Source organism: Mustela erminea, chromosome 18 (genome assembly GCF_009829155.1).
Source record: "Mustela erminea isolate mMusErm1 chromosome 18, mMusErm1.Pri, whole genome shotgun sequence".
Taxonomy (NCBI): Eukaryota; Metazoa; Chordata; class Mammalia; order Carnivora; family Mustelidae; genus Mustela; species Mustela erminea.
The window spans coordinates 26,070,763-26,094,453 of record NC_045631.1 but is presented as its reverse complement, the minus strand read 5'-3'; the positions used below and the strand labels follow the sequence as shown (position 1 = coordinate 26,094,453).

Below are 23,691 nucleotides of genomic sequence, written 5' to 3'. Positions count from 1 at the left end.
AAATCGAAGTACAGGGGTGCCTAGCTGGCTTAGTCGGTAGAGCATGCAACTCTTGATCTTGGGGTCTTGAGTTTAAGCCCCATGTTGGGCGTAGAGCTTACTTTTTTAAAAAAAAAAAAAAGTAGAAGTACAAAGCACCAAAATAACCAAAATATTCTTGAAGAAAAATAAAGCATGAGGAATTGAGCTGCCAGATACTGTAATTTTATAACACTGCAGTACTTAAGACATTGTGATTTTGGTGTGAGAAAAGACAAGTAGACCAGTGAACTGGAATAGAGAGCCCAGAATCAGGTTCACAAATGTATGAACACTTGATTTATGACAAAGATGACATTGAAGATCAGTGAGAGAAAGACAGTTTTCTCAGTCTCTCTCACTACACCGTATTCAATTCCAGGTAGGCTATAGAACTAAATATGAAAGCAAAACAATAAAACAATGCCCAGAAGATAATAAAGGTGAATACATTCATGACCTTGATGTAGGGAAAGGCTGCTTAAATAGGGTATAAAAAGCACTAACCATAAAGGAAAAGATTAACAAATTGGATATCATTAAAATTAAGAACTTTAGTTTCATCAGAAGACACCGTTAAGAGAGTAAAAAGGCAAGCCTTGGAGTAGAAGATGTTTGTAATGCCTATAACTGCCAAAGGGCTCAATCCAGAAAACACAAAGGACTTACATAAATTATTAAGAAAAAAGCAGTTCCATAAAAAATGGTTGATACTTCACAGTAAGTATCACAGAAAGGATATTCAGATAGCCAGTAACCATATCAAAAAGTGGTCAGCCACACTACAAACCAGGGGAATGCAAATTAAAGTCACATTGCATATCAGTGCACACCCTCCAGAAAAGCTAAGATTAAACAGGTTGATGGCATTGGTAAGGATATTTGAGTAACAGGGACTCTCATACTCTGTTATTAAAAGTATAAATTAATATAGCTCTTTTAGGGACGCCTGGGTGGCTCAGTTGGTTAAGCAGCTGCCTTCAGCTCAGGTCATGATCCCAGCATCCTGGGATCGAGTCCCACGTCGGGCTCCTTGCTCGGCGGGGAGCCTGCTTCTCCCTCTGCCTCTGCCTGCCATTCTGTCTGCCTGTGCTCGCTTTCTGTCCCTCCCTCTCTTTGACAAATAAAATCTTTAAAAAAAAATATATATATATATATATATATTATATATCTCTTTTAGAAAATAGTTATCTAGTTAAATATAAATCTTCTTTTTAAGCATCTAAAAGCAGGGGCGCCTGGGTGGCTCAGTGGGTTAAGCCGCTGCCTTCGGCTCAGGTCATGATCTCAGGGTCCTGGGATTGAGTCCCGCATCGGGTTCTCTGCTCCGCAGGGAGCCTGCTTCCTCCTCTCTCTCTCTCTGCCTGCCTCTCTGCCTACTTGTGATCTCTCTGTGTCAAATGAATAAATAAAAAATCTTTAAAAAAAAAAAAAAAAAAAGGCATCTAAAAGCAGACATGTATACCAGGAGATATATACAAGAATATTCATTCAGGTAACAGCATTATCTGTAATAGCCCAAAGCTAAAAAGAAAAATGAAAACATTAAATGTCCATTAGTTGGGGCACCTGGGTGTCTCAGTTTGTTAAGCATTGGACTCTTGATTTCAGCTCAGGTCATGACCTCAGGGTCATGAAATTGAGCCCTGCATTGGACTGCAAACTCAGAGGAGAGTCTGCTTGAGATTCTCTCCATCTCCCTCTGCCCCTCACCCTACTCACCCTCGCTTGCTCTTGCTCTTTCTCTCTAAAATAAATAAATCTTAAATATATATATTTTATATATATATATATGTATATATATATATATACATTAGTAGTGGAAGGGATAACAAGTTGAGACATATTCATGTAATAGAATATTGTACAGCAATGAAAATGAATGGACTTAAGAGTTACATTCAACATAAATGAAACATCATAAACATAATGTAGGAAAGAAATCAGACACAAATATAAATTACATGATTTTTAAAAAAACAAAAACTTCAGAAACAGGGAAAATGAAATCAACTATCTTTTATGCATAGACTACAAAATTTAAAAAGCAAAGAATAATTGACTGCCATAAAATGCAGAAAAATTGTAAACTTTATTTTTTTTTTACTTATTTAATAGAGAAAGTGCATGAGCAGGGCCAGAGGGATAGAGGGAGAGGGAGAGAGAATCCCAAGCAGGCTCTACACCCAGTGCACAGCCCGACGTGGGGCTCAATCTCACGACCCTGAGACCATGACCTGAGCCAAAATCAAGAGTCAGACATTTAACCGACTGAGCAACCCAGGTGCCCCAAAACTGCTGACTTTAGAAGGAAGTAAGAATTTGGATTCAGAGAAAGCAGAAGGAAGCTTTTAGAGTGCTAGCTGTATTGGGTCATGACCTGAGTGGTAATTATACAGCTGTTTGCTTTCTGATAATTCTTTAAAAATGTACTTTTCTTCCTTTTGAATTAGTAACTCTTGACTTAAAATGAGTTTCTGACCACATGGGTAACATTCTGTGGACCAGGATTGTATGAGTAGACAGAGAAAGGATCCATTTATGACTTGGAATTGTCTTTAAGCATGGCTCCAACTGGTCCCATCAGCTAAAATAATTGATCCATGTATTTTCCTGTCTTTTTTATCAAATGTTATCAGGTCATAAATTAAGAACTTTGATGTACTTTTTTTTTCAGTCTTTCTTGGAAAACATCTCTCTTCAATTATCATGTATATGTTATATAATTGCTTGGTAAATGCTAAAGCATTATGTACAGGTTTTCATAATTATTGGGCCATAAAGCCACATTGTCAGCTCTTAATTTTCATATTTAACTAGTTTCCTGTTTCCAGTTACCTTCATGATCTAGACAGCTGCTTTGGGAATGCCTAAATTTGATTTTACCATCTGTCTGTCTCAAGTCAGGTTCCTTTTCCTATCATTTTTGTGAAAGGCAACATTATTCTTCCATGCTAAAGCTAACGGCTGGGAGTGTTCTTAGGGTTTTTCCCCCCTTTTCTTCTAACTGTATATTCATACATCACTATGCCCTTTAATTTCTTCTTTCAAAGTACTTAAGTACTTGAATTTACCATTTCTTCATTTTCCCTGCCACTTTCTTTCAGACCTTATTGCTATCATGGTTGAATTACTTTGAAAGTAGGTTTTTTTTTTTTCTATTCCCTTCTACAAGGTACAAAAAGAAAAGGAATAAGGCAAGGCAACATAAGCAATATTCTAAAAATAAAGGGAGAAATAGAAAAATAGTATTGACATGACAGCTAAAGGGCAAGTCAGTTTAAAAGAAAAAAAGTAGTTTGCATGGGCTAGAGAAGTCAAAAAGTGAAAACTACAGTTTCACAGTGTAACCTAGTAAAAAAATGAAGTTCTTTGCATAGTCAGGTCAAATGAGTTATTTCAGCTGAGAGGAAAAGTTGTTAGGAGAGAGCAAAAGGAGAATTTCTGGTGTAGGAAAGTGGGAGCGTTATCCCAGGGGAAACTGAGCAGAATCTCTGTAAGGTATTGGGAGAAGTTATCCTCAAGAGGATGAAATTTTTGTGTGGGTTTAGAAAAGAGTTAAACTGAGAAGAGTAGAGGAAAGAGATCATTGCTTAGCTGATCTCATTTAGTCTTATTTAGTTAAGTCAGTCATCTGTTGAGAGTGGAAGAATAGTGGAAGTTCAAGTAGAGAAGAACTAATCTACGTTTTTAGGTTTTTATTTTTTTATTTTTTTTTTAAGATGTTATTTATTTATTTGTCAGAGAGAGAGAGAGGGAGAACACAAGCAGGCAGAGGCAGGCAGAGGCAGAGAGAGAAGCAGGCTCCCTGCTGAACAAGGAGCCCGATGCAGCACTCGATCCCAGGACCCTGGGATCATGACCTGAGCCGAAAGCAGAGGCTTAACCAACTGAGCCACCCAGACATCCCCGTTTTTAGGTTTTTAAAACTTCGAATTCTAAAATAGTTCTGAATTTATCCACATTTCTCTGAGTCTTCTAAAAACATCAACACATGAAATGTGGTCTTAGAATCATCTATTTAACTAATAAGCTTAAATAAATAGTGGCAAGGGGTGCCTGTCTGGCTCATTTGGTGGCACATGCGACTCTTGATCTCAGGGTTGTAAATTTGAGCCCCACTTTGGGTGTAGAGATTATTTAAAAAGAAAATCCTTTAGGGGCACCTAGGTGGCTCAGTCAGTTAAGTGGCTGCCTTTATCTCGGGGTCATGATCCCAGAGTCCTGGGATCGAGTCCTGCATCAGGCTCCCTGCTCAGCCGGGAGTTTTGTTGTTCTTCTCCCTCTGCCTGCCGCTCCCTCTGCTTGTACTATTTCCCTCTGTCAAATAAATAAATAAAATAAAAAGTAAAATAAAATCTTTTGAAAACTTTTACTTAAAAAAGTAAATAATGGCAAGATAAAATGCTTGAGAATCTGAGATGAAAGTCTTTTCCCCTAGAAACTAGATAAACTTTAGTAAGTTTCTAAGTTGTTGATTTAGCTTCTGTAAGTACTACACAGAGACCATACTTAAAGAATTAAATGCCCTGGGGCGCCTGGGTGGCTCAGTGGGTTAAAGCCTCTGCCTTCCGCTCAGGTCATGATCCCATAGTCCTGGGATCAAGCCCCACATCGGGCTCTCTGCTCAGCAGGGAGCCTGCTTCCTTCTCTCTCTGCCTGCCTCTCTGCCTACTTGTGATCTCTGTCTGTCAAATAAATAAGAATTAAATGTCGTAAGTGCTAGGCAGCTTTTTTTAAAAAAATTAACATATAATGTAGTATTTGTTTCAGGGGCACAGGTCTATGAATCATCAGTCTTAAACAATTCACAGCACTCATCATAGCACATATCCTCCCCAGTGTCCATCACCCAGCCACCCACTAGGTAGTTTTTTTCAGTAATCCTGAACTCTAGCCAACCTTTCTATTACATTAAACTTTTGTTTTATTAAGCAGCTATTTCCAAGCTACTTCTTTGTAGTATCTCTATATTAAGGAATATCATAAAACTCTCCTTTACTTACTAAAAGCAAATATTTTTAAAGTGTACCTTTTATCATGTAATTAAAAAAAAAAGACTAAAGTCACTCAGCTACTTTTGAGAAGATGCATAAGTTTTTATAACATTAAGTGGCTGGGTTTTGTACCTTTCCAAAAGTTTGAGAATTATGCTGTAACAGCAGCTATCAGCGCCTTACTAGAAAATTGCATTTTGAGGGAGTTTTGGTTTACTGGCATACTTCATGAGAAAGGATTTTAATTGCTTTTAAAAGCCTTGAGCTCTGAAACTATCACTAGTTTTTATGTATGATTCAGTATGTGTGAGAAATATTTATCAGAGAAAACTAGTTTAAAAATATTAAATGCTGAAAATCTGTTTGATAGACAACAGCTCTGAAACTGGCAATACGTCAACCTTTCAGTGACTCCACTTTAAATCACCAGTCTCTTCATATTAATAAAAAATGGTTCTATCAATAAGGGGAGGTGTGATAGTGACTAATTTAAAAATGATAACGATGTCTGTTACTGGCAGTCTTAGAAGAATGAAAAGGAGGAATCAAAGGTCTGTCTTCTCAGCCTTCTCTTTTGTTTGTACATACAGATGAGGACAGAACTGTATTTCCTTTCATCTCAGAAGAATCGCCCCAGCCTCTTTGGAATGCCATTGATTGTTCCATGTACCGTGCATACCCGGAAGAAGGACTTGTATGATGCGGTTTGGATTCAAGTGTCTCGATTAGCCAGCCCACTCCCACCTCAGGAAGCCAGTAACCATGCTCAGGATTGGTGAGTTTAGGGGATCAGCCTAGACCTGTGGTTTCCAAACTCAAGAAGAAGAAGAATTTCTGTGAACTCCATGTTATGTTAATCACTTGTTGAACAACCATCCAGAAAGTCTATAATTCAACCATTTGGTTTGATCTTTTGAATAGGAGACTATACAGCTTCCTTTCATCACCTAGACATTCTAGTGTCAAAAAATCCTTTCATTCTCTAATCTCTTACCTAAAATCTCTCCTGCTAATGCTTTAAATCCTTCAGGTAATATCCTTGACTTCTGTTACTGCAAAACTAGAGACTATGAACTCACCAGGAAATTTGTATCCTCTAATGTGCATTTCTATATATGTACTCTAAAAAATTCCCATGCCATAACAAATGATTCAGTTAGATTGTTTCCATACTATGTCAGTTTAACACAGAATAATATCATAAGTCTTAGGTAAAGAAAACAAACATCTTCTGTTTTCTTTCCATTCCTCCTACCTGTGTTCTTTTGGATTCCTAAATATATTTATTTGTAATAATTGTTGGGATCATGATGCATTACTTAGATCTGAACTGAACTGCTGTTTATTATCTTGTCATAGTGCAAGTGAGATCTCAGCTTCTGTGTTAACTGAATAGAAGTTCTCTTTGCTGATAGGTTATGGTATGGGGTTTTTTGATGACTAGGGTAAGGCTTAAGGATAAATCTTAAGGGAAAACTGCAAATAATAAGGAATTTAGTTGAGGAAAGTTGTGCTTAGTAAAAACAACAGTAGGCAGGGCACCTGGGTGGCTCAGTGGGTTAAAACCTCTGCCTTCGGCTCAGGTCATGATGCCAGGGTTCTGGGATCGAGGCCGAATCGGGCTCTCTGCTTGGTGGGGAGCCTGCCTCCCCCGTCTCTCTGCCTGCCTCTCTGCCTACTTGTGATCTCTGTCAAATAAATAAATAAAATCTTTAAAAAACAAAAAACAAAACGACAGTAGGACAAGATTAAATTTGAAGCAAAAGCCTGACTGAATTGAAGGACTTCCAAATGAGGATTTTTCCCAGGGTTTGCCAATGAATTAGATATGGACTATGAGGGAAAGAGAAATCCAAGCTTGGTTTTCAGCCTTAGGACTTGTTTGTGAATGGTGTTAACACTTAATGAATGGGAAAACTGAGAAAGGAGTATGTTTGGGCAAGAGATGACAGGAATCAAGTTAAATTCAAGATGTAGGTTATATTTTCAAGTAGGAAATAGAATTAAGTGTCCTTTGCTAGAGATAGAAACATAGGTGTCATCAGCAAATAGTTGATATTTAAAGCCTTGAGACCAGATGGTATCATTAGGGAGTAAGAATTAGAGAAGACACCCACAATCTAATTCCTGATCCCTTCCAACGTTTAGAGGTTGAAAAAGGACAACAAAAGAGATTGAGAAGGAACAGCAAGTAATGTAAGAAGAAAATCAAGAGTAGGTCGTGTCCCAGAAGTTAAGTGAAGAAGTGTTTAAAGGAAGATCTGGTCAATTTTGAGTGCTGCAGAGAGATTGAGAAGGGGACTGGGAACTGACCACTGGACTTGATAAAATGGCAGTCTGGTGACCTTTGCAAAAGCTGTTTTAGTGGAATAGTGTAGATGAAGGCATGGAGGTTAGAATAGGTAAGAAAAAAGTGCTTCTACGAGCAATAAAAAAGATAGTAAGAGTTGACCTTTTAAAGATAGCACACTGAAATATTAATGAAAATGATAAAATGCCTCTAATTCCCTTCAAAAATAATTAATGGGTCACAATAACCAAGAGGTAGAAACAGCCCAAATGTTCATAAACAGACAAATGGATAAACAAAATGTGGTGTACCATACAGTGGAGGATTCGCCAACCATAAAAAGGAATGAAGTTCCCGTACACACTACAGCATAGATGTAACTTGGAAACGTTATACTAAGTGAAATAAGCCAGACACAAAAGGACAAATACTGTGTGATTTAACTTTTATAAGATATCTCAAGTAGGAAATTCATAGACAGAAAGTCGATTAGAGGTTACCAAGATTTGGGAGAAAAGCTGTAGGGGAATTATTATTGCTTGATGGGTACAGAGTTCTCTTTCAGAAGATGAAAAATTCCTGAGATGAATAGTGGTGATGGTTGCACAACATTGTGAATGTATTTGATGCTACTGAATTGTATACTTTAAAATGGTCAAATGGTAAATTTTATGTATATTTTAGCATAGTTTTTTTTTTTTTTTATGGAATAAAAGAATCTTATGGAGGTAGGTAAGGGTATAGATGAAATAAAAGTGCCCAAGAGTTGATGATGATTATAGCCGGGTGACAGATACCTGGGGTTTCATCATCTAGTTCTCCATTTTTGTGAGCGTTAATGTCAGTAAGTTTGCATGTTTACATTAGAGGGACAAATTCCTAGAATTGAGGATCTGTATAAAAGAATATTTTGAGGGACAGTGGACAAGAAGAAAAGTGAGGATTTGAAGACAGTGATAAGGAATTTCTCTTCGGTCCCTGGGGGCCTGGGTGACTTAGTCACTTAAGCATTTGCCTTGGGTCCAGGTCATGATCCCGGGGTCATGCCCCACATCAGGCACTCTGCTCAGCAGGGAGTCTGCTTCTCCCTCTTCCTTTGCCCCTCACTCTTGCTCTCAGGCACATGCTCTCTAATAAATAAAATCTTTAAAAAACATACATAAATAAGAAGTAAATAAAAAAGAAATTTCTGTTTGGCCAAAGAATTGTTAAAGTAGTAATACTTGAATAAGTGATGTAAAAGGATAGGAGATGGTCGTTGCAAAGCAGGGTATTTGGAACTGAGATTTTTGGAGGTTGTAAATTCCTTATCGTGGTTTCATTATCTTTGGCAACCACGTGGTAGCCAGTACCAGTTGTCAGATATGCTGTCCTTCATTGCTTCTTATTGGGGAAAGGATGAATAAATTTTTTTTTAAGTTGGAGAATTCAAGGCTCTCTTGCAGCTAAAAGACATTACTCTAAAAATGTTATCTACCTTATAGCTTTGAGTAGTTAAAGCAGGGAAGAAGAGTGCCTCTCGTACCACATCAGGGTTCTCATTAAAGAAAGCTTATACATATATGGTTAGTCAGCTCTTCTAAAAAACCATTATGGGGGTGCCTGGGTGGCTCAGTTGGTGAGGCGACTGCCTTAAGCTTAGGTCATGACCCAAAAGTCCCACATCGGGCTCCCCCTGCTCTGTGGGGAGCCTGCTTCTCCCTCTGCCTGCACTCCCTCTGCTTGCATTCTCTCTTTCTCTCTCTCTCTGTCAAATAATTAAAATCTTCAAAAAAAAAAATTACAACCTTTCAGCCTTCTGTGCTATGTCAATGCTCTTGTCATGAAAAGATGTAATTATTTTAGTTTAATGTGAGTTAAATCTTATGATAGAATTAGAACTGAAGGATAATTGGTATTTGATTTCATAATTTGCTGTTCTTATAAAATTTGCGTGGACCACATGGACTGTCTTATTAGAGACATCTGGCAATCTAGTCTGTCTACCCTTCTGTATGCAGGGATAAAGTGTGGGAGCCCTGAGTGTGGTTGGTACAGGGCTGCTGCTAAAGGGTTAAGATAACCAGCATCGAACCATCGTCATGAGCCTACTGCTATGACAGATGTCCCTGCCTTGGGTTACTTCAAGAGAAAATGAAAAGGATTTGAGGCCTCAAATCAGAAATGTTTTTTATACTCTGGTTTATGTTCTGTTTCAGTGATGACAGTATGGGCTATCAATATCCCTTCACTCTACGAGTTGTGCAGAAAGATGGGAACTCCTGTGCTTGGTGCCCATGGTATAGGTAAAGTGATCTTCTGCAAAGGAAAAATTTTAGTAGAATTGCAACTTGAGATATTATACCTTTCTTAAAAGTTTTCCAGTTTTTGGAAGTAATACTGAATAATGAGAAGCTTAAAATAAACTTGGGAATTTTTTACTGGTCTTTTCCTTATTATGAGGTCTATAGCTTAGTTTTGCTCTTGAGCCTTAGCTGGTTCTGTAAACTCTGTGCTCCTCATCGAATTCATAGTTTATGATCAACATTTATTATTTTATACTTTCTGCTCCTTAAATACAAATCAGTTTAGCAGTTCTGAACCCAGTAGAACATAGTCTCCTTACTAGACTTCCCTGGAAGTCTGTTTTTTACTTTTAGAAGAATTATGGAGATTGATTGGTCATTACTGTTGCAGCTTAGAAAATACCTGAGTACCGAAGTCAGCCTTCAGAGAACTGTAATAGACTTAGCAAACAACCTAAATAGCACTGAAACCTTGGCTTTGTCATGGTCCCTCCCCTCCCATAAAACTTTATATGCATTTATTTAACGTGCCACTTTATGAACAAGGAAATAGGGATTGTTATATCTGATGAGTTATCCTACCTCAGAGCATTAAATAACTAAATTTAGAATTTTCTTACAAGTGTATTATCTCAAATGTTCAATTCCCATGTCATTTATTTGTCATAAAGTCCTCTCATATGGATTAAAAATGGCTGTCCACTGCACTGAAAAAACAGAGACTTGAGAAGTGATAAGCATGCTTCCCTGAAATAATAATAATTATATTAATGTATATTCATGCATTGACCAGTCTTAAGTTAGAGGCCCATGACAGACTGTGAACCCAAGAAAGAAAGGGAGAATATTTCTGATAAAGAAAATTTAGATTCTTTCATAATGACTCCATCCTTCAGTAGATCATTTTCCTCCCTTTAGATTTTGCAGAGGCTGTAAAATTGATTGTGGGGAAGACAGAGCTTTCATCGGAAATGCCTATATTGCTGTGGATTGGGACCCCACAGCTCTTCACCTCCGCTATCAAACATCACAGGAAAGGGTAAGTACTCAGGACCACCATAAGATGGTGATTGTGATTTGTGAACATTTTCCCAATTTAACTGTATTATGCCATTTCTGTTTTAGATGATCTAAATCATGAATCAGAAGAATATTCATTGGTATTCTCTATAGCACTTAATATACTGGCATGGTTACATGGATGTTTCAGTTTTCCCACTTCTGGAGTTAATTGTATTGGGGCCTTATATTTCAAAAATACTAATAATAAGTAAATCTGGAAACTCTGGGTATAATTAAGATGTTGTATTGTTTGGCCATCACATACCAAGCAAAAAATCTTTCTCTGCCTGTTTATTAATTATTATTGAAGCTGCCACATTTGATAACCACTGTTAGTTAGCTCAAAGGCATCCCAGGGCTAGAGGTTCTTAGTGGGCATAGTGGTCAGAAGAATTTTAGAGAAAAGATTGAATGTCTCAAGACTGGACACCTAAGAGAACATCTCAATGGCTATTCTTACACTTGGCATTCCTCTACTGGCAGAGCAGTTTTTAAATTTGGAAAATAATACTTCAAAAACAATACTAACTCCATTCCTAAAAATGTTTGCCAAGTATCATTTGAAGGGTAATTTGGCTAGGTAGCTTGTGGATAGAAATATAACGAATCTGATGGAGAAGTAAAAGGAACAGAATCATGTGAAGAATTGTAGTGGCTTTTACATTTATGTGGCTCTTGATGGAAATTTCCAGTGTACAATCTGAAAAACTCTAGAGGACATCCTGCTTTTAGAAAGAAGGGCCTGCGTGACCTGTTGAGTCTCACCCTATTTCCACTTTCAGTGATGCTCTTAGGATACCATGGAAACCAACTTGCTGTTGAGATATCCTGCCTTGCTAGGGACTGGGGCCACATGACTAATTTCTTTCTTTATAATTTCTCTTCCTACCCATGATTTCTGCGTGTGCTTGGGGAGTCACGTAGACAAAGGAGATCCCTTGGTTTAAATTGACATTTTACCCATATATTTTATGTTATTTTATCCCAGTGATTCTAGGAATTGATTCTAGGGAAATACTCTGTAATTTGCTGACAGATTCTTAATCATAATATTTTTTAGAATAGTAGGAAAATTTTAAACAACTTGTATTTGTCCCACATTACAGGAATGGCTAAATAAAGCATAGTGTACTAGCTGGATAAAATATTATACAGTCATTGAAAACAGTGATTACCAGAAGTTCTGGAGGGGGTGGTATTTAAAAGATGTATTTATTTGAGAGAGAGCAAGTATATGAAGGAGAGGGAGAGAGAGTCTCAAGCAGACTCCACGCCAACCTCAGAACCCTGCATGGGGCTCAGTCTCATGACCCTGAGATCATGACCTGAGCTGAAACGAAGAATTGGGTGCTTAGCAGACTACCCAGGTGCCCCAGGGATTTTTTTACTGTCATATATGGGAAGATACTTAACAATGTCATGGTTTTTTTTTTTTTTTTAAAGCAAGGTATAAAATTGCATATACTGAAAAATCTATTTGATGTAAAGGAATACTATTTAGGAAAAGGACAGAAGAAAATCTGCCAGTATTTTGACAGTGTTTATCTTTGTATTAAGAATATAAAGGGGGGGGGCGCCTGGGTGGCTCAGTGGGTTAAGCCTCTGCCTTCAGCTCAGGTCGTGATCTCGGGGTCCTGGGATCGAGCCCCCCGTCGGGCTCTCTGCTAAGTGGGGAGTCTGCTTCCCCCTCTCTCTCTGCCTGCCTCTCTGTCTACTTGTGATCTCTCTCTCTGTGTCAAATAAATAAATAAAATCTTTAAAAATATATATATATATATAAAAGGGGACAGGGTACCTTGAGACTTGAGACTCTTTCTTTCCCTTTCCCTCTGCCCCTCCCCCTCACACACTCTCTGTCTCTCTAAATAAATAAATAAATCTTTATAAAATATATCTGTATAAAAGGGGGCGGTACCTGGGTGGCTGAGTTAGCTAAGCGTCCCACTCTTGGTTTCGGCTCAGATTATGATCTCGGTTCAAGCCCTGCATTGAGCTTCACGCTGAGCATGGACCCTACATTTTAAAAAAAGTAAAAGAAGGGGCGCCTGGGTGGTTCAGTTGGTTAAACTTCCACCTTTGGCTCGGGTCATGATCTCATCCTGGGGTTGAGCCCCACATCAGGCTCTCCGCTCAGCAAGGAGCCTGCTCCCCCAAAACCTCCTGCCTCTCTGACTACTTGTGATCTCTCTCTGTCAAATAAATAAATAAAATCTTTAAAATAAATAAATAAATAAACAAATAAATAAAAGAATATAAAAGGTTCCCTGCCTTTTTATATTTTCCATCTTTTCCAAAATTTCTTTGTAAATGTTTTATTTGGTAAACAGGAAAAAAGGTAATTGCTCTTAGTCTTTTTCTTTTTCACTTGTTTAGACTTCACATTCCTCAGTAGGTAGTTGAACTAGATAGCTTCTTATGTCTCCCTCTTTCTAATAGTCTTATCATGTGAGGAAGCCATGACTTTATTCTTTATGTTTTGTGTTAAGGATGAGCTTTCAAGCAGAAGAAGAAAGAGGGTGCCAGTGAGTGATTTAAATTATTTGAATAGTGGTAGAGGATCTGGGAATGGATCCCAAGAGGTAAAAAGGGAATCTTTGTCATTTAGGGAAATTTTATTGATATTGGGGTTTTTTTTAATCAGCCTGTGTCCCCCCTGTCTCCAGTAGCCTGTGTGTTCCATAAGAAATATAACAAATAAAGATCAATATTCATTACTAGCTTTCTGCAATTTGTGGTTGTCCATAAAGCATCCCTGATAGAGATAATGTTTCACCAGCTAAGAGAAAAGAATATTACTGTTTTTCTACTCTGATTCTAGCAACCATGATGCAACATATTTTCTTTTGAAGCGTGTCAGTTTTTCTCGAATGACGAGCTCTAAAGATGATGAAAGTTAGTATCAGAAAAGAAGTCAGTAGCCAGATTTCTCATTCTGGAAGAAAAAAACTTTTTTCTAAGTACCTCTTTTTATAGATCTTTAGAAATGGCTGGTGATGCAATGCTGAAACCATTAACTGCATGGTCAGCCCCAGCATTTGACAGCCTGTGACTAAGCTATTCTCTCGTGTAGGGAAAAAGTCACACATGGCAACCTCTTGTAAACCGAATGTCCTGAGCCATGCCAGATTGTAAGCTAGGGAGCTCAGTATTCCCATCATAAATTCAGGAAGGAAAACAGAAGGGAAGTTGCCTCAGGCAAAGAGAACAAATTTACCTCTGGATGGGGTGAGTAATAAGTTCGGTAAATGGACACGTGTGTGCCCTTTGCAGAAAGAGACACACCTATTGTTGGACTTGGTGTCCAGACCTGGGATGAAAAGATCACTGTATGAAGTCTCACAGTAGCACTTGTAGTCCTGATGCTATGTGTCACCCGCTGTGGTTCTGGGTTGCTGTAAGTGGCTACCAAGATTGGAAGAGGGCAAAATTCTTCCTTTTCTGTTGCATTCTAGGTACCTCCTCCTCTCCTTCTTCCTGATCCCACACTACCTCCAACACACATACTTGCACACCTGTCCACCTCCGCTCTCTCTCTTACATGTATGTCTTTCTCGCTCCAGAACCTAGTGTGCTGGTTAATATGACCAGAGAGGTTTGGGCAGGTAGTAAGGGCCTTCTCAACAAAGTTCAGCACTTTTTGAGACTGCTCTTGCTTTTATTGCCATCTCTTTATTGCTGTCTTAGATAAAAAGGCCCCAGGAGGCAGGAGACAGATGATACACTTGGTATTCTGATAACTATATGACATGGCACCAGTATGCAAATGAGTTCTATCCTGTGGGGTTTCATGTTCTCATATGTTCCCTTCTATGGTGAGTTTTTCTGTACCCTTTCTGATCTAATCCAGATCTGACATTTGTGTTCCAGTGATATTTCTCCTAGCCTCTTTAAAGCCTGCAGTCTGCTAATAATGTCTTTCTGGTTGAAAATGAATGGCTTAACTTAAACACCCCTGGTTTGAGGGTGAGTGCACATGTAAGCTGTTTTAGGATTTCAAAATTGTAAAATAGAGGTGCAGTAGCTACTAGTCGCATATGGCTGTTGAACACTTAGAGGTGCCTGATTTAAGTTGAGGATTGTAGATTCCAAAGACTTAGTAAAAAAGACTCTAAAATATGTCATCAATAATTCTTGTATTGATCACATGTTGAAATGATACTGTTTTAGATAAAATACATCATTATAATTAAAAAATTGTAAAACAAACAGGCAATTCTTTGTTTTTGTCATCTTGAAGAGTTCAGAGAATATTCAAGAAAAGCTGTTATGGTCATATAAATAGAAATTTGATCCAGGACATTATTGATGTGATTTTGGAAGTAAATGTACAAACACTGCATTTGCTCAGACTCATTTGAGTCATGTTTTCTTTCTCCTCATGTAGAATAAAATGAGAATCAGTCACCTAACAGATGATGCCTAGCCATGGGACCATTTTAAACTCCCTTCTTCCCTCCCACCCCTTCTGCCATTCCTTTTGTCCCCTCCATCTGCAGGTTGTCGATGAGCATGAAAGTGTGGAACAGAGTCGGCGAGCACAAGCTGAGCCCATCAACCTGGACAGCTGTCTCCGTGCTTTCACCAGTGAGGAGGAGCTAGGGGAAAATGAGATGTACTACTGTTCCAAGTGTAAGACCCACTGCTTGGCAACCAAGAAGCTGGATCTCTGGAGGCTTCCCCCTATCCTGGTATGTTACAGCCCTACCTCTGAGAGCACAGGAGCCTGGCATAAAGGAAGGAAGTCATGCACAAATAGGAATTTTATGACTTTAGAGAATAAAAAGACCTTTCCTGTGACAGTGTTCAAAACACTTTGGCTATGCAAGGTTTATGTGTTGCACCCAGATTAATTGTTCTGCACATATTATTACTGCCAGTTCCTGCTATGAAGGAGCATACAGACTAGAAGGAGAGAGAAGTCAAACAGAAGTCAAACAGATCATTAACTATAGTTCCATGTAGTATGTGAGAAACGCCGCAGGTTGTGCCTCCTGGTGAATTCGAACTTCAGGAGAAGGTGAAAGCACTTCTGGGTGTAGAGAGAGAAGCTTAGGCCCTTCCCTAGAAGAGCAGCTGAGCCCGATCTCCGGTCCCACTGTGTTTGGTCGCCTGGCCACAGCACAAGCACACAGGTGCACTGGGGCCTGTGTCTTCTTGTACGTGTTATTTACTACTTCTGCCTTTTGCCTCATAGAGAAGATGCTTCTGTTGCTTGTCAGGAGAGTTTGAAGTGCCAGATCTTCACATCCATTTAAGGAAGTGTTTTTCCTTAAGGATGGAAGTATATCAAATGTGACTGTAAGGCACCGGTATATTTTAACCAGACCTTGTGTGTATTTTTTTCTTCATGTCTTCTTCCTACCACTCTGTGAGTCTGCAAATGTGGGTTTTCTTTCGTTGGACCAGAACAACTTCAGAGGAAAAGATGCAACAGGAAATTAATAACATAAATTAGCTAGCTCCAGTGTTGGGAACTCTGGGAAGAGAGGAAAAGGGCAGCGGGGAGGCTTGGGAGAGGTAGGTGGGAAGGGAGAAAGTTCATTTTTAACTGAGGTGTAATTAGCATGAAATTAAATGCATAGATTTTAAATGTCTAGTTTGGGGAGTTTTGTGGGTTTTTTAAAGATTTTATTTATTTATTTGACAGAGACACATTGAGAGAGGGAATACAAGCAGGGGATGTAGGAGAGGGAGAAGCAATGTGGGGCTCAATCCTAGGACCCTGGGATCATGACCTGAGCTGAAGCAGATGCTTAATGACTGAGCCACCCAGGCACCCCCAGTTTGAGGAGTTTTGATAATTATATATACCTGTACAATAATCACATAGAACATATGCAGTAAAGGCATTTATATAAAAACTATGTTTTTGATGTCTTTAAAGAATAATAAAGAATATATGTTACATTGAGAGTTTGTTGGGCTTCTGTAGATCCATATGCCAGTATATGGAAGGGCTTCTCTTTATATAGACAATAAATTGTTAGCATTAACTAACATTTAGGGTAGAGGTAGTCACTCAAAAGATTGTGCCCACACTAGGTTGTATAATAAACTGTGTAAGATTAGAGGAATTTGTTGCTCTTGAAAAAGAAAAGCAAAGCCACAAAGGAAAAGGGAGATTCTTATGCTTTTTAGGACAGTGAAACTCCCTGGTAATAACTAAAGGATATGGTAAGAAATGAGAGGCCTCCTACTGGAGATTGGGTAAGTTTCATCCATTTTTCTTCAAAACATTCAGTATAGTCTTTTGTCTTCATGACAGAAGTATATTTGTGATGGGGTCTTCTCTGATGCTTGAAAAAGGGAAACGTCAGTTTGGGTCACAGGCCTAGGAAGCAAGGGAAGACATGCAAATATGGGCCCCTACGATGTTGCAGAAATTTGGGGAGAATTTAGGATATGCACAGGGTATGAAATATGGAGATTATCATGTTAGTATGTATCTAAAGGCCAGTGGCCCCACTGATAACTGAGAGAGAGGAGGAAGCAGACTCGCTGAAGAGCAGAGAGCCCGATGTGGGGCTCGATCCCAGGACCCTGAGATCACGACCCAAACTGAAGGCAGAGGCTGTAACCCACTGAGCCAGGGTGCCCCAGACTTGGGGTTTTAAATGTAATTTTGTATCTTCTGAACCCTTTAATGTAATTTTTTTCTGCCTTTTCTTCTCCAGATTATTCACCTTAAACGATTTCAGTTTGTAAACGGCCGATGGATAAAATCACAGAAAATTGTTAAATTTCCTCGTGAAAGTTTTGACCCTAGTGCTTTTTTGGTACCAAGAGACCCGGCTCTCTGTCAGCGTAAACCACTCACACCCCAGGGGGACGACCTCTCCGAGCCCAGGGTTCCAGGAGGAGATGTGAAGAAAGTGGACGCTCTGAATTCAGCTGGCGAAGAGGATGTCCTCCTGAGCAAGAGCCCATCTTCACTCAGCGCAAACATCGTCAGTAGCCCTAAGGGTGAGGAAGCCTGGGGGACTCACAGCACCCAGATCTCACCCTCAGAGGGGCTTTCCTGGGACCCCTGTAGGCTTCCTGTTTCCCTCTGCCTTCCACTCTGGAGCTTGATGAGGTAGAAAGAACCCACCTGGAGTCAGACCTATCTAGGTTTGAGTCACCTGTGTGACTTTTAGCAAGAGATACAGCCTCCCTAAATTTGTTTTCTCATTCATAAAAGTTCCCAGAGTCTGAGGATTTGCTTCATCAGGAGCGAAGCACCATATATGCCTAATATCTCTGGTGATCATGAATGATAGTTGTCATCCTTGTTCCTACAGCAAAGGTTCTCACAGTGTAGTCTGGGAACCCCTAGAGGGTCTCTGAGAGACCCTTTCAGAGGGCCTGGAAGAGCAGAATGATTGTCATGAAAACTACTGAGTCAGTATTCACCTTTTCAGCTTTTGTTCCCCAAATGTGTAGTCGAGTCAGAGCCACCATGATATGTGATGATACATTAGTGAAATATGTGCTTATGTATTATATTTTTTAATTCCTCAGTTTTAGTTTCTAATATGATTAATACTGATAGATATAACTCACATAAACAAAAGTTCTACAGGTCTTCAGCAATTTTTGAGAGTATATAAGAAGGTGAGGGAGGCTGTGACCAAAAAGTTTGAGACCCACTAACTTACGAGATTGTTGTGAGAGGTGGAGATAGTAGAGAGAGTTCCCAGTACTGTGCCTAGCAATAGGAGGTGCTTAATAATTGGTGATCATGTTTTTTAATCTAATGTAACGAAGGAGGATATGTATTTGTACTATGTCTTAGTCTCCTTGTCTGTTTTGACCTGAATCTGACCTGTTAATCTTTCTACTGTTTGTCTTTATTTTATTTTATTTATTTTATTTTAAATCTAGTATAGTTGATAAACAGTGTTTTATTAGTCTCGTGTACATCTTTCTGCTGTTTTTATTTTATTTTTATCTCTCTGCTCTTTTTAAGTCCCTACATGGTACTTTACATTTTCAGGACATTGCTGCCTGTGGGAGCTTGGCCTGAGGAAGACAAGAATGTAACTTACTGACTACATAATAGGAATAAAAAGTAGCTGGTCAGAGCACCCCTGTATTTGCCTTTATGTGTACACTTGTGAAGTTGGCTTCAAAATTAGCATTTGGTGGCTGGTTAAACTTGTGACATTTGGATTTATGAATCTTTTCCTTCTCTTCTTTTCACAGGTTCACCTTCTTCAACAAGAAAAAGCGGAACTAGCTGTCCCTCCAGCAAAAATAGCAGCCCTAACAGTAGCCCTAGGACTTTAGGGAGGAGCAAAGGGAGGCTCCGGTTACCCCAGATCGGCAGCAAAAATAAACTGTCAAGTAGTAAGGAGAACTTGGATGCCAGCAAAGAGAATGGGGCTGGACAAGTTTGTGAGCTGGCTGATGCCTTGAGCCGAGGGCACATGCTGGGGGGCAGCCAGACTGAGCTGGTCACCCCTCAGGACCATGAAGTAGCTCTGGCCAATGGATTTCTTTATGAGCATGAGGCATGTGGCAATGGCTACAGCAATGGTCAGCTTGAAAACCACAGTGAAGAAGACAGCACTGATGACCAAAGAGAAGATGTTCATGTGAAGCCTATTTATAATCTGTATGCAATTTCGGTAAGTGGTGTGTTATGTTACGTGGTTTGCAGAATGATTGGCATTTCTCTGTGGTTCATTCATCTTCATTCATCAGTCATTTTTTTCAGGGCCTGCTTATTGGCTAGGCATTGAACTTGGTGATAGACAAAGTTAGCCGGGGATAATCGCGTAATCATAATTGGAGTCACAGGTTCAAGACATTCACGGTTATGTACACTTAAGGAATTTTTGCCTTTCAAAAAATAGTTACAACTATAAAATGGTAGGATTTGGAGCTTTTAAATTTTGACTCTTCTGTTTTGTTTTTAGAAAATGGTAGGTGATTCCAAAACATTTTTCTTAATCACTTAAGTGATTGGTGTTTTCCTGATTGGGTTCTGGTACCATGCCCTGGCCAGACTGCTGTTAACTACTAACATATGTCTGCTTTCTTCTCTCTTGCAGTGCCATTCAGGAATTCTGGGCGGGGGCCATTATGTCACTTATGCCAAAAACCCAAACAGCAAGTGGTACTGTTATAATGACAGCAGCTGTAAGGTAAATATCCCCAGTCTTTGAATAAAAGAAGCAGAAATGTCAACAGATCTAGGGGACATTTGTTTAAATAATGGACTTTGTCCCAAACAGGAAATAAATCTAGGTAGAGTCAGTATATAGGTGCCTTCAGTATTAAAGGAGCAAAAGTGATGTGCAGAGTAGAGAATGAAAACATGAATGGTGAGGAAAAAGAAGGTATTGGTTAATGAGAAAAAGTTCTTATCTTTTGAGCTATTAGGATGTGATGGGTTTTTGTTATTCTTTTGTCAATGGTCATAATATTTTCCCCAAAGCAAACATTGAGAATAATAGGACTTACTTTAGGGCCAGTCTCAGGCAGCCACAGTATCAAATTGATTGGAAGCAGTCTGGCTTCGTAATTAAAGAGGGTTGGTGCTCCCTTCCCTAGCTAGGATTCAGAGTCTGCATAGGGACGGCTTTTTTATTAAAGGCTTTTCTTGCCCCTTCAGGAGCTTCACCCTGATGAAATTGACACCGACTCTGCCTACATCCTTTTCTATGAGCAGCAGGGGATAGACTATGCACAATTTCTGCCAAAGATCGATGGCAAAAAGATGGCAGACACGAGCAGCATGGATGAAGACTTTGAGTCCGATTACAAAAAGTACTGTGTGTTACAGTAGAGCTGCTGCTCTGGCTGCTAGACAGGCTGGTGGGGAGGGAGACGGCGCCCTGGAGCTGACATTTGGCAGAAGCGTCGCTGAAAGGCAAGCTAAATGTAGTTATTTTATCCTGTGACCCTGAAGCACAAAATAAAAATCCTAATTAAAATAGCAGTTAACATAACAGTAGTAATACTTTGGTTTGGAAGTGTCTCACACAAGCTCTCTGGTAGAGAACTTTTCAGGCAGAGCCCACCATTAGCCTGTAAACAAAAGGGTTTGGCACCAGCCACCTGGGACCAAATAAGAACTAAATTGTGCTTGTCCAGATATAAACAAACATGTAGTGAGTGTAGAGTTTACCAATAACCATAACAAAATGCTAAGAATTTCCTTGGAGTCAAAGTCAAACAAAAAATTGTAGTGTTGTCTGGGGACGACATGATATGCTACCTCCTTTTTCCTGAAGTTTTATTCCATTATATTGACAAGATGGAGAAAGCAAGATTAGAAGGTGTGCAAAGGATTCTTCTGGCACGGACACAATGTTTTTCTATTTATTTTTTTAAACTATTTCCCCTCCTCTTTCTATGCCTTTCTTGCTTTTCGTTTCTGTTGCTGTGTTCGTGTTTGAGACACAACCAGTCATTCGTGGCAGAGGCATATAGAAGTGGTCAGTTCGGAAGGGAGACTCTCTTAAGAGCTGTGTGCCTTCTACCCAGGGCCGTGGTCAGAGACCCTGTAGGGGAGAAAAAGCATCCTGGGAAACCCAGCTAAAGTAGCCCTGCATTTAGAGGTGTCTTACCTTGAGGACACTTAAAGTATCCTCAGAAATGGACCCCCACCCATGCTGAAGCGCGGTAGAGTAGTTGTGCCAATATTTGCACCATCTCTCATGCCCACATTGCACAAGAGCTTCTGAGAAGGAAAGTGACATCAAAGGTAGATGGTGTTTTACAACTAGGGGCTGTTTGTTCTTTGTTTCTTTGTTTTGCACTTTAAAAAAAGAATACATGCAAATGAACTTTTTAAAACATGTTCATATTTGATGGCTGTAAGGGCTATAAATTAACTTGAATAGGGGGTATTTTGCCCCATCATATTAAACTTAAAAAACAAAACTCATCCCAGGCACTGATAGTGTATATTTTTAATTTAATTGGTGGGTTTAGGAAGCAAGCTTTTATTTTGTTTGTATTGTCCTTCTGTGTGTGTGTGTGTGTGTGTGTGTGTGTGTCTTTTTTTTCTTTCTTTTAATAATTTCACCGTAATGGTCATCAAAAGTTATGTTTCTTTGCTCGCTTAATTTTTTTTTCTCTGATAATTCAAAACTGGAACAAAAGTATAAATGTTATTTATTTTAAGCATCATTTTTTTTCCCCTGTGTTGTTTTTAAATATATATGAAGTAAATATTTACCCTTTTCCCCAGTCTTTTTTCATTCATCTGGACCTTGGAAGTGACTCTCATTAATAGTCAGATTTCATTAACTTCCCTTCCTCACAGATAGTAGGTACCAATGTAATTGAGCATTTGTGTTCTGATATCTGAGGCCGGTTATTATCCAGTTCTTCTCAGAGCATTTGGAAAGGTTGTTTTAAATGGATATGTAAGTTGAAGCCCTATTCAGAAAAAGACTAATTACAAGTAAGAAGGAATGGCCTAAATGATAAATATGATGAAGTCAGACAAAATGCAGGCTTTATAGTTCATGATTTCAGTATATAAAAATCTGTCCATTTCTACCTGGACAAGTCCCATGAAAAAGTGGAAGATTTAAAATAATTTCCTTACAGATGTTTTATTTAAGCAGGTAGCACAATCTACTAATGTTGTTTGATCTGTGTTTGTTATATTGGTTGTAATTAATTTTTTAATTCATGACTAGCAGAAAATTTATTAACTATTAACTACATTCACCTTGTAAATTACTGTATAAAACTTGTTGACAATGCACTGACTTTAGAAAGATGTTAATGTACATAAATAGAGTGTAAATAAAATAGTGTTGATGTACTGAAATATGAACTGTATAAAAAAGTATTGGTAATTGTATATGGAGTGTACCTGTTTATCTGTAACTATTATCCAAACAAATTAAATACTGTGGATGCATCTATGTGCTGTTTTTCCTCTATACAAGTAAACCCTGGAAAAGTCAGATTTTTTAGTCTTTCTCTCTGTAACCCTGTTTAATTCTCCTACTTGAATAATACCTACCTGACAATAGAGTGGATTCTCCATCTCCAAAAGAAAGAACCAAGAATGGAAACCATTGAAGGTAGAACAAGATCCCTCCTGTGACCAGGTGCTCACATCCCTAATTAGGACATTGTTTGGAAGGCACTGGTGTGGGGGGGAGAGGGTGTGTATGAGACCTAGTGGTGAAGGGAGACCTGATGAAGGAGATCTTAACAGTTTTCTTGAAAATCTTCAGGAGATAAGGTGAAGAGGTAGACTTACCATTGAATAATGCCTCAAATTATCCTGGCTTTCTAGGGGGCGCTGTGAAACCAGGGATATCGCTGGGTTGTCTCTTTGGGAGGTCACCAAGGAAGCAGTTGGCCCTGGGTCCTTCACCCTTAGTCCCTCTTTGTTTATCTTTAAAAATAGAATGCCTGCCTCTCAGCCTTATCTTAAAGTAAATGAAGTATATAAAAGTCTGTGAGTTCCTTGGTAAATGCTCAATGAATGTGGACTCTTACCCTGTGAAATTCAATCATGTTTTGGCAAGAGGTTTTTTTACTCTTGCTATTCTAATGCTAAAAGAATTTAATAGCTCTTTGATCAAATTCTCAAAAACAGGAATACACATTAAAAATGTAATAGAATGAAACATGTTGAATCAGCAGCAGAGGTAGCTTGTTTAAGGAAAGGAAAAAAAAGAATCCAGAAAGTCATCGAAAATAGGGCTCCTGGGTGGCTCAGTTAAGAGTCTGCCTTCGGCTCAGGTCATGATCTCGGGGTCCTGGGATTGAGCCCCATGTCTTCAGGCTCTCTGCTCAGCAGGGAGTCATCTTCTCCCTTTCACTCTCCCTCTGTGCTCACCACCCCCCCAAACAAATAAATGTCTCTTAAAAAATCAATCAATCAATCACAGTTCCTAAAGCGTAGTCTGTGTCTCTGGCTCTTTAAATGACAATCTTTTAAAAAAGATTTTACTTATTTACTTGACAGAGAAGCAGAGGGAGAGGGAGAGGGAGAAGCAGGCCTGAGCAGGGACCCCTGTTGGAGGACTCGATCCCAGAACCCTGGGATCATGACTTGAGCTGAAGGCAGATGCTTAAC

General features: G+C 39.1%; 1 protein-coding gene across 3 annotated transcripts in view; it reads left to right on the top strand.

Moving 5' to 3' along the window:
* The window catches only part of USP32 (ubiquitin specific peptidase 32), a 240,214-nt gene extending 217,696 nt beyond the window's left edge, over positions 1-22,518 (top strand). For 2 of the 3 annotated variants that reach the window (XM_032322827.1, XM_032322828.1), the window contains exons 27-34: positions 5,606-5,790; positions 9,504-9,590; positions 10,509-10,629; positions 15,149-15,340; positions 17,327-17,615; positions 18,837-19,261; positions 19,688-19,780; positions 20,251-20,424. In XM_032322827.1, coding sequence (XP_032178718.1) covers positions 5,606-5,790; positions 9,504-9,590; positions 10,509-10,629; positions 15,149-15,340; positions 17,327-17,615; positions 18,837-19,261; positions 19,688-19,780; positions 20,251-20,424 — 1,566 coding nt within the window. Of the gene's footprint in view, positions 1-5,605; positions 5,791-9,503; positions 9,591-10,508; positions 10,630-15,148; positions 15,341-17,326; positions 17,616-18,836; positions 19,262-19,687; positions 19,781-20,250 lie in introns of all 3 variants that reach the window. The other variant, XM_032322826.1, reaches the window with a different exon arrangement.
* The last annotated feature ends 1,173 nt before the right edge of the window (positions 22,519-23,691 follow it).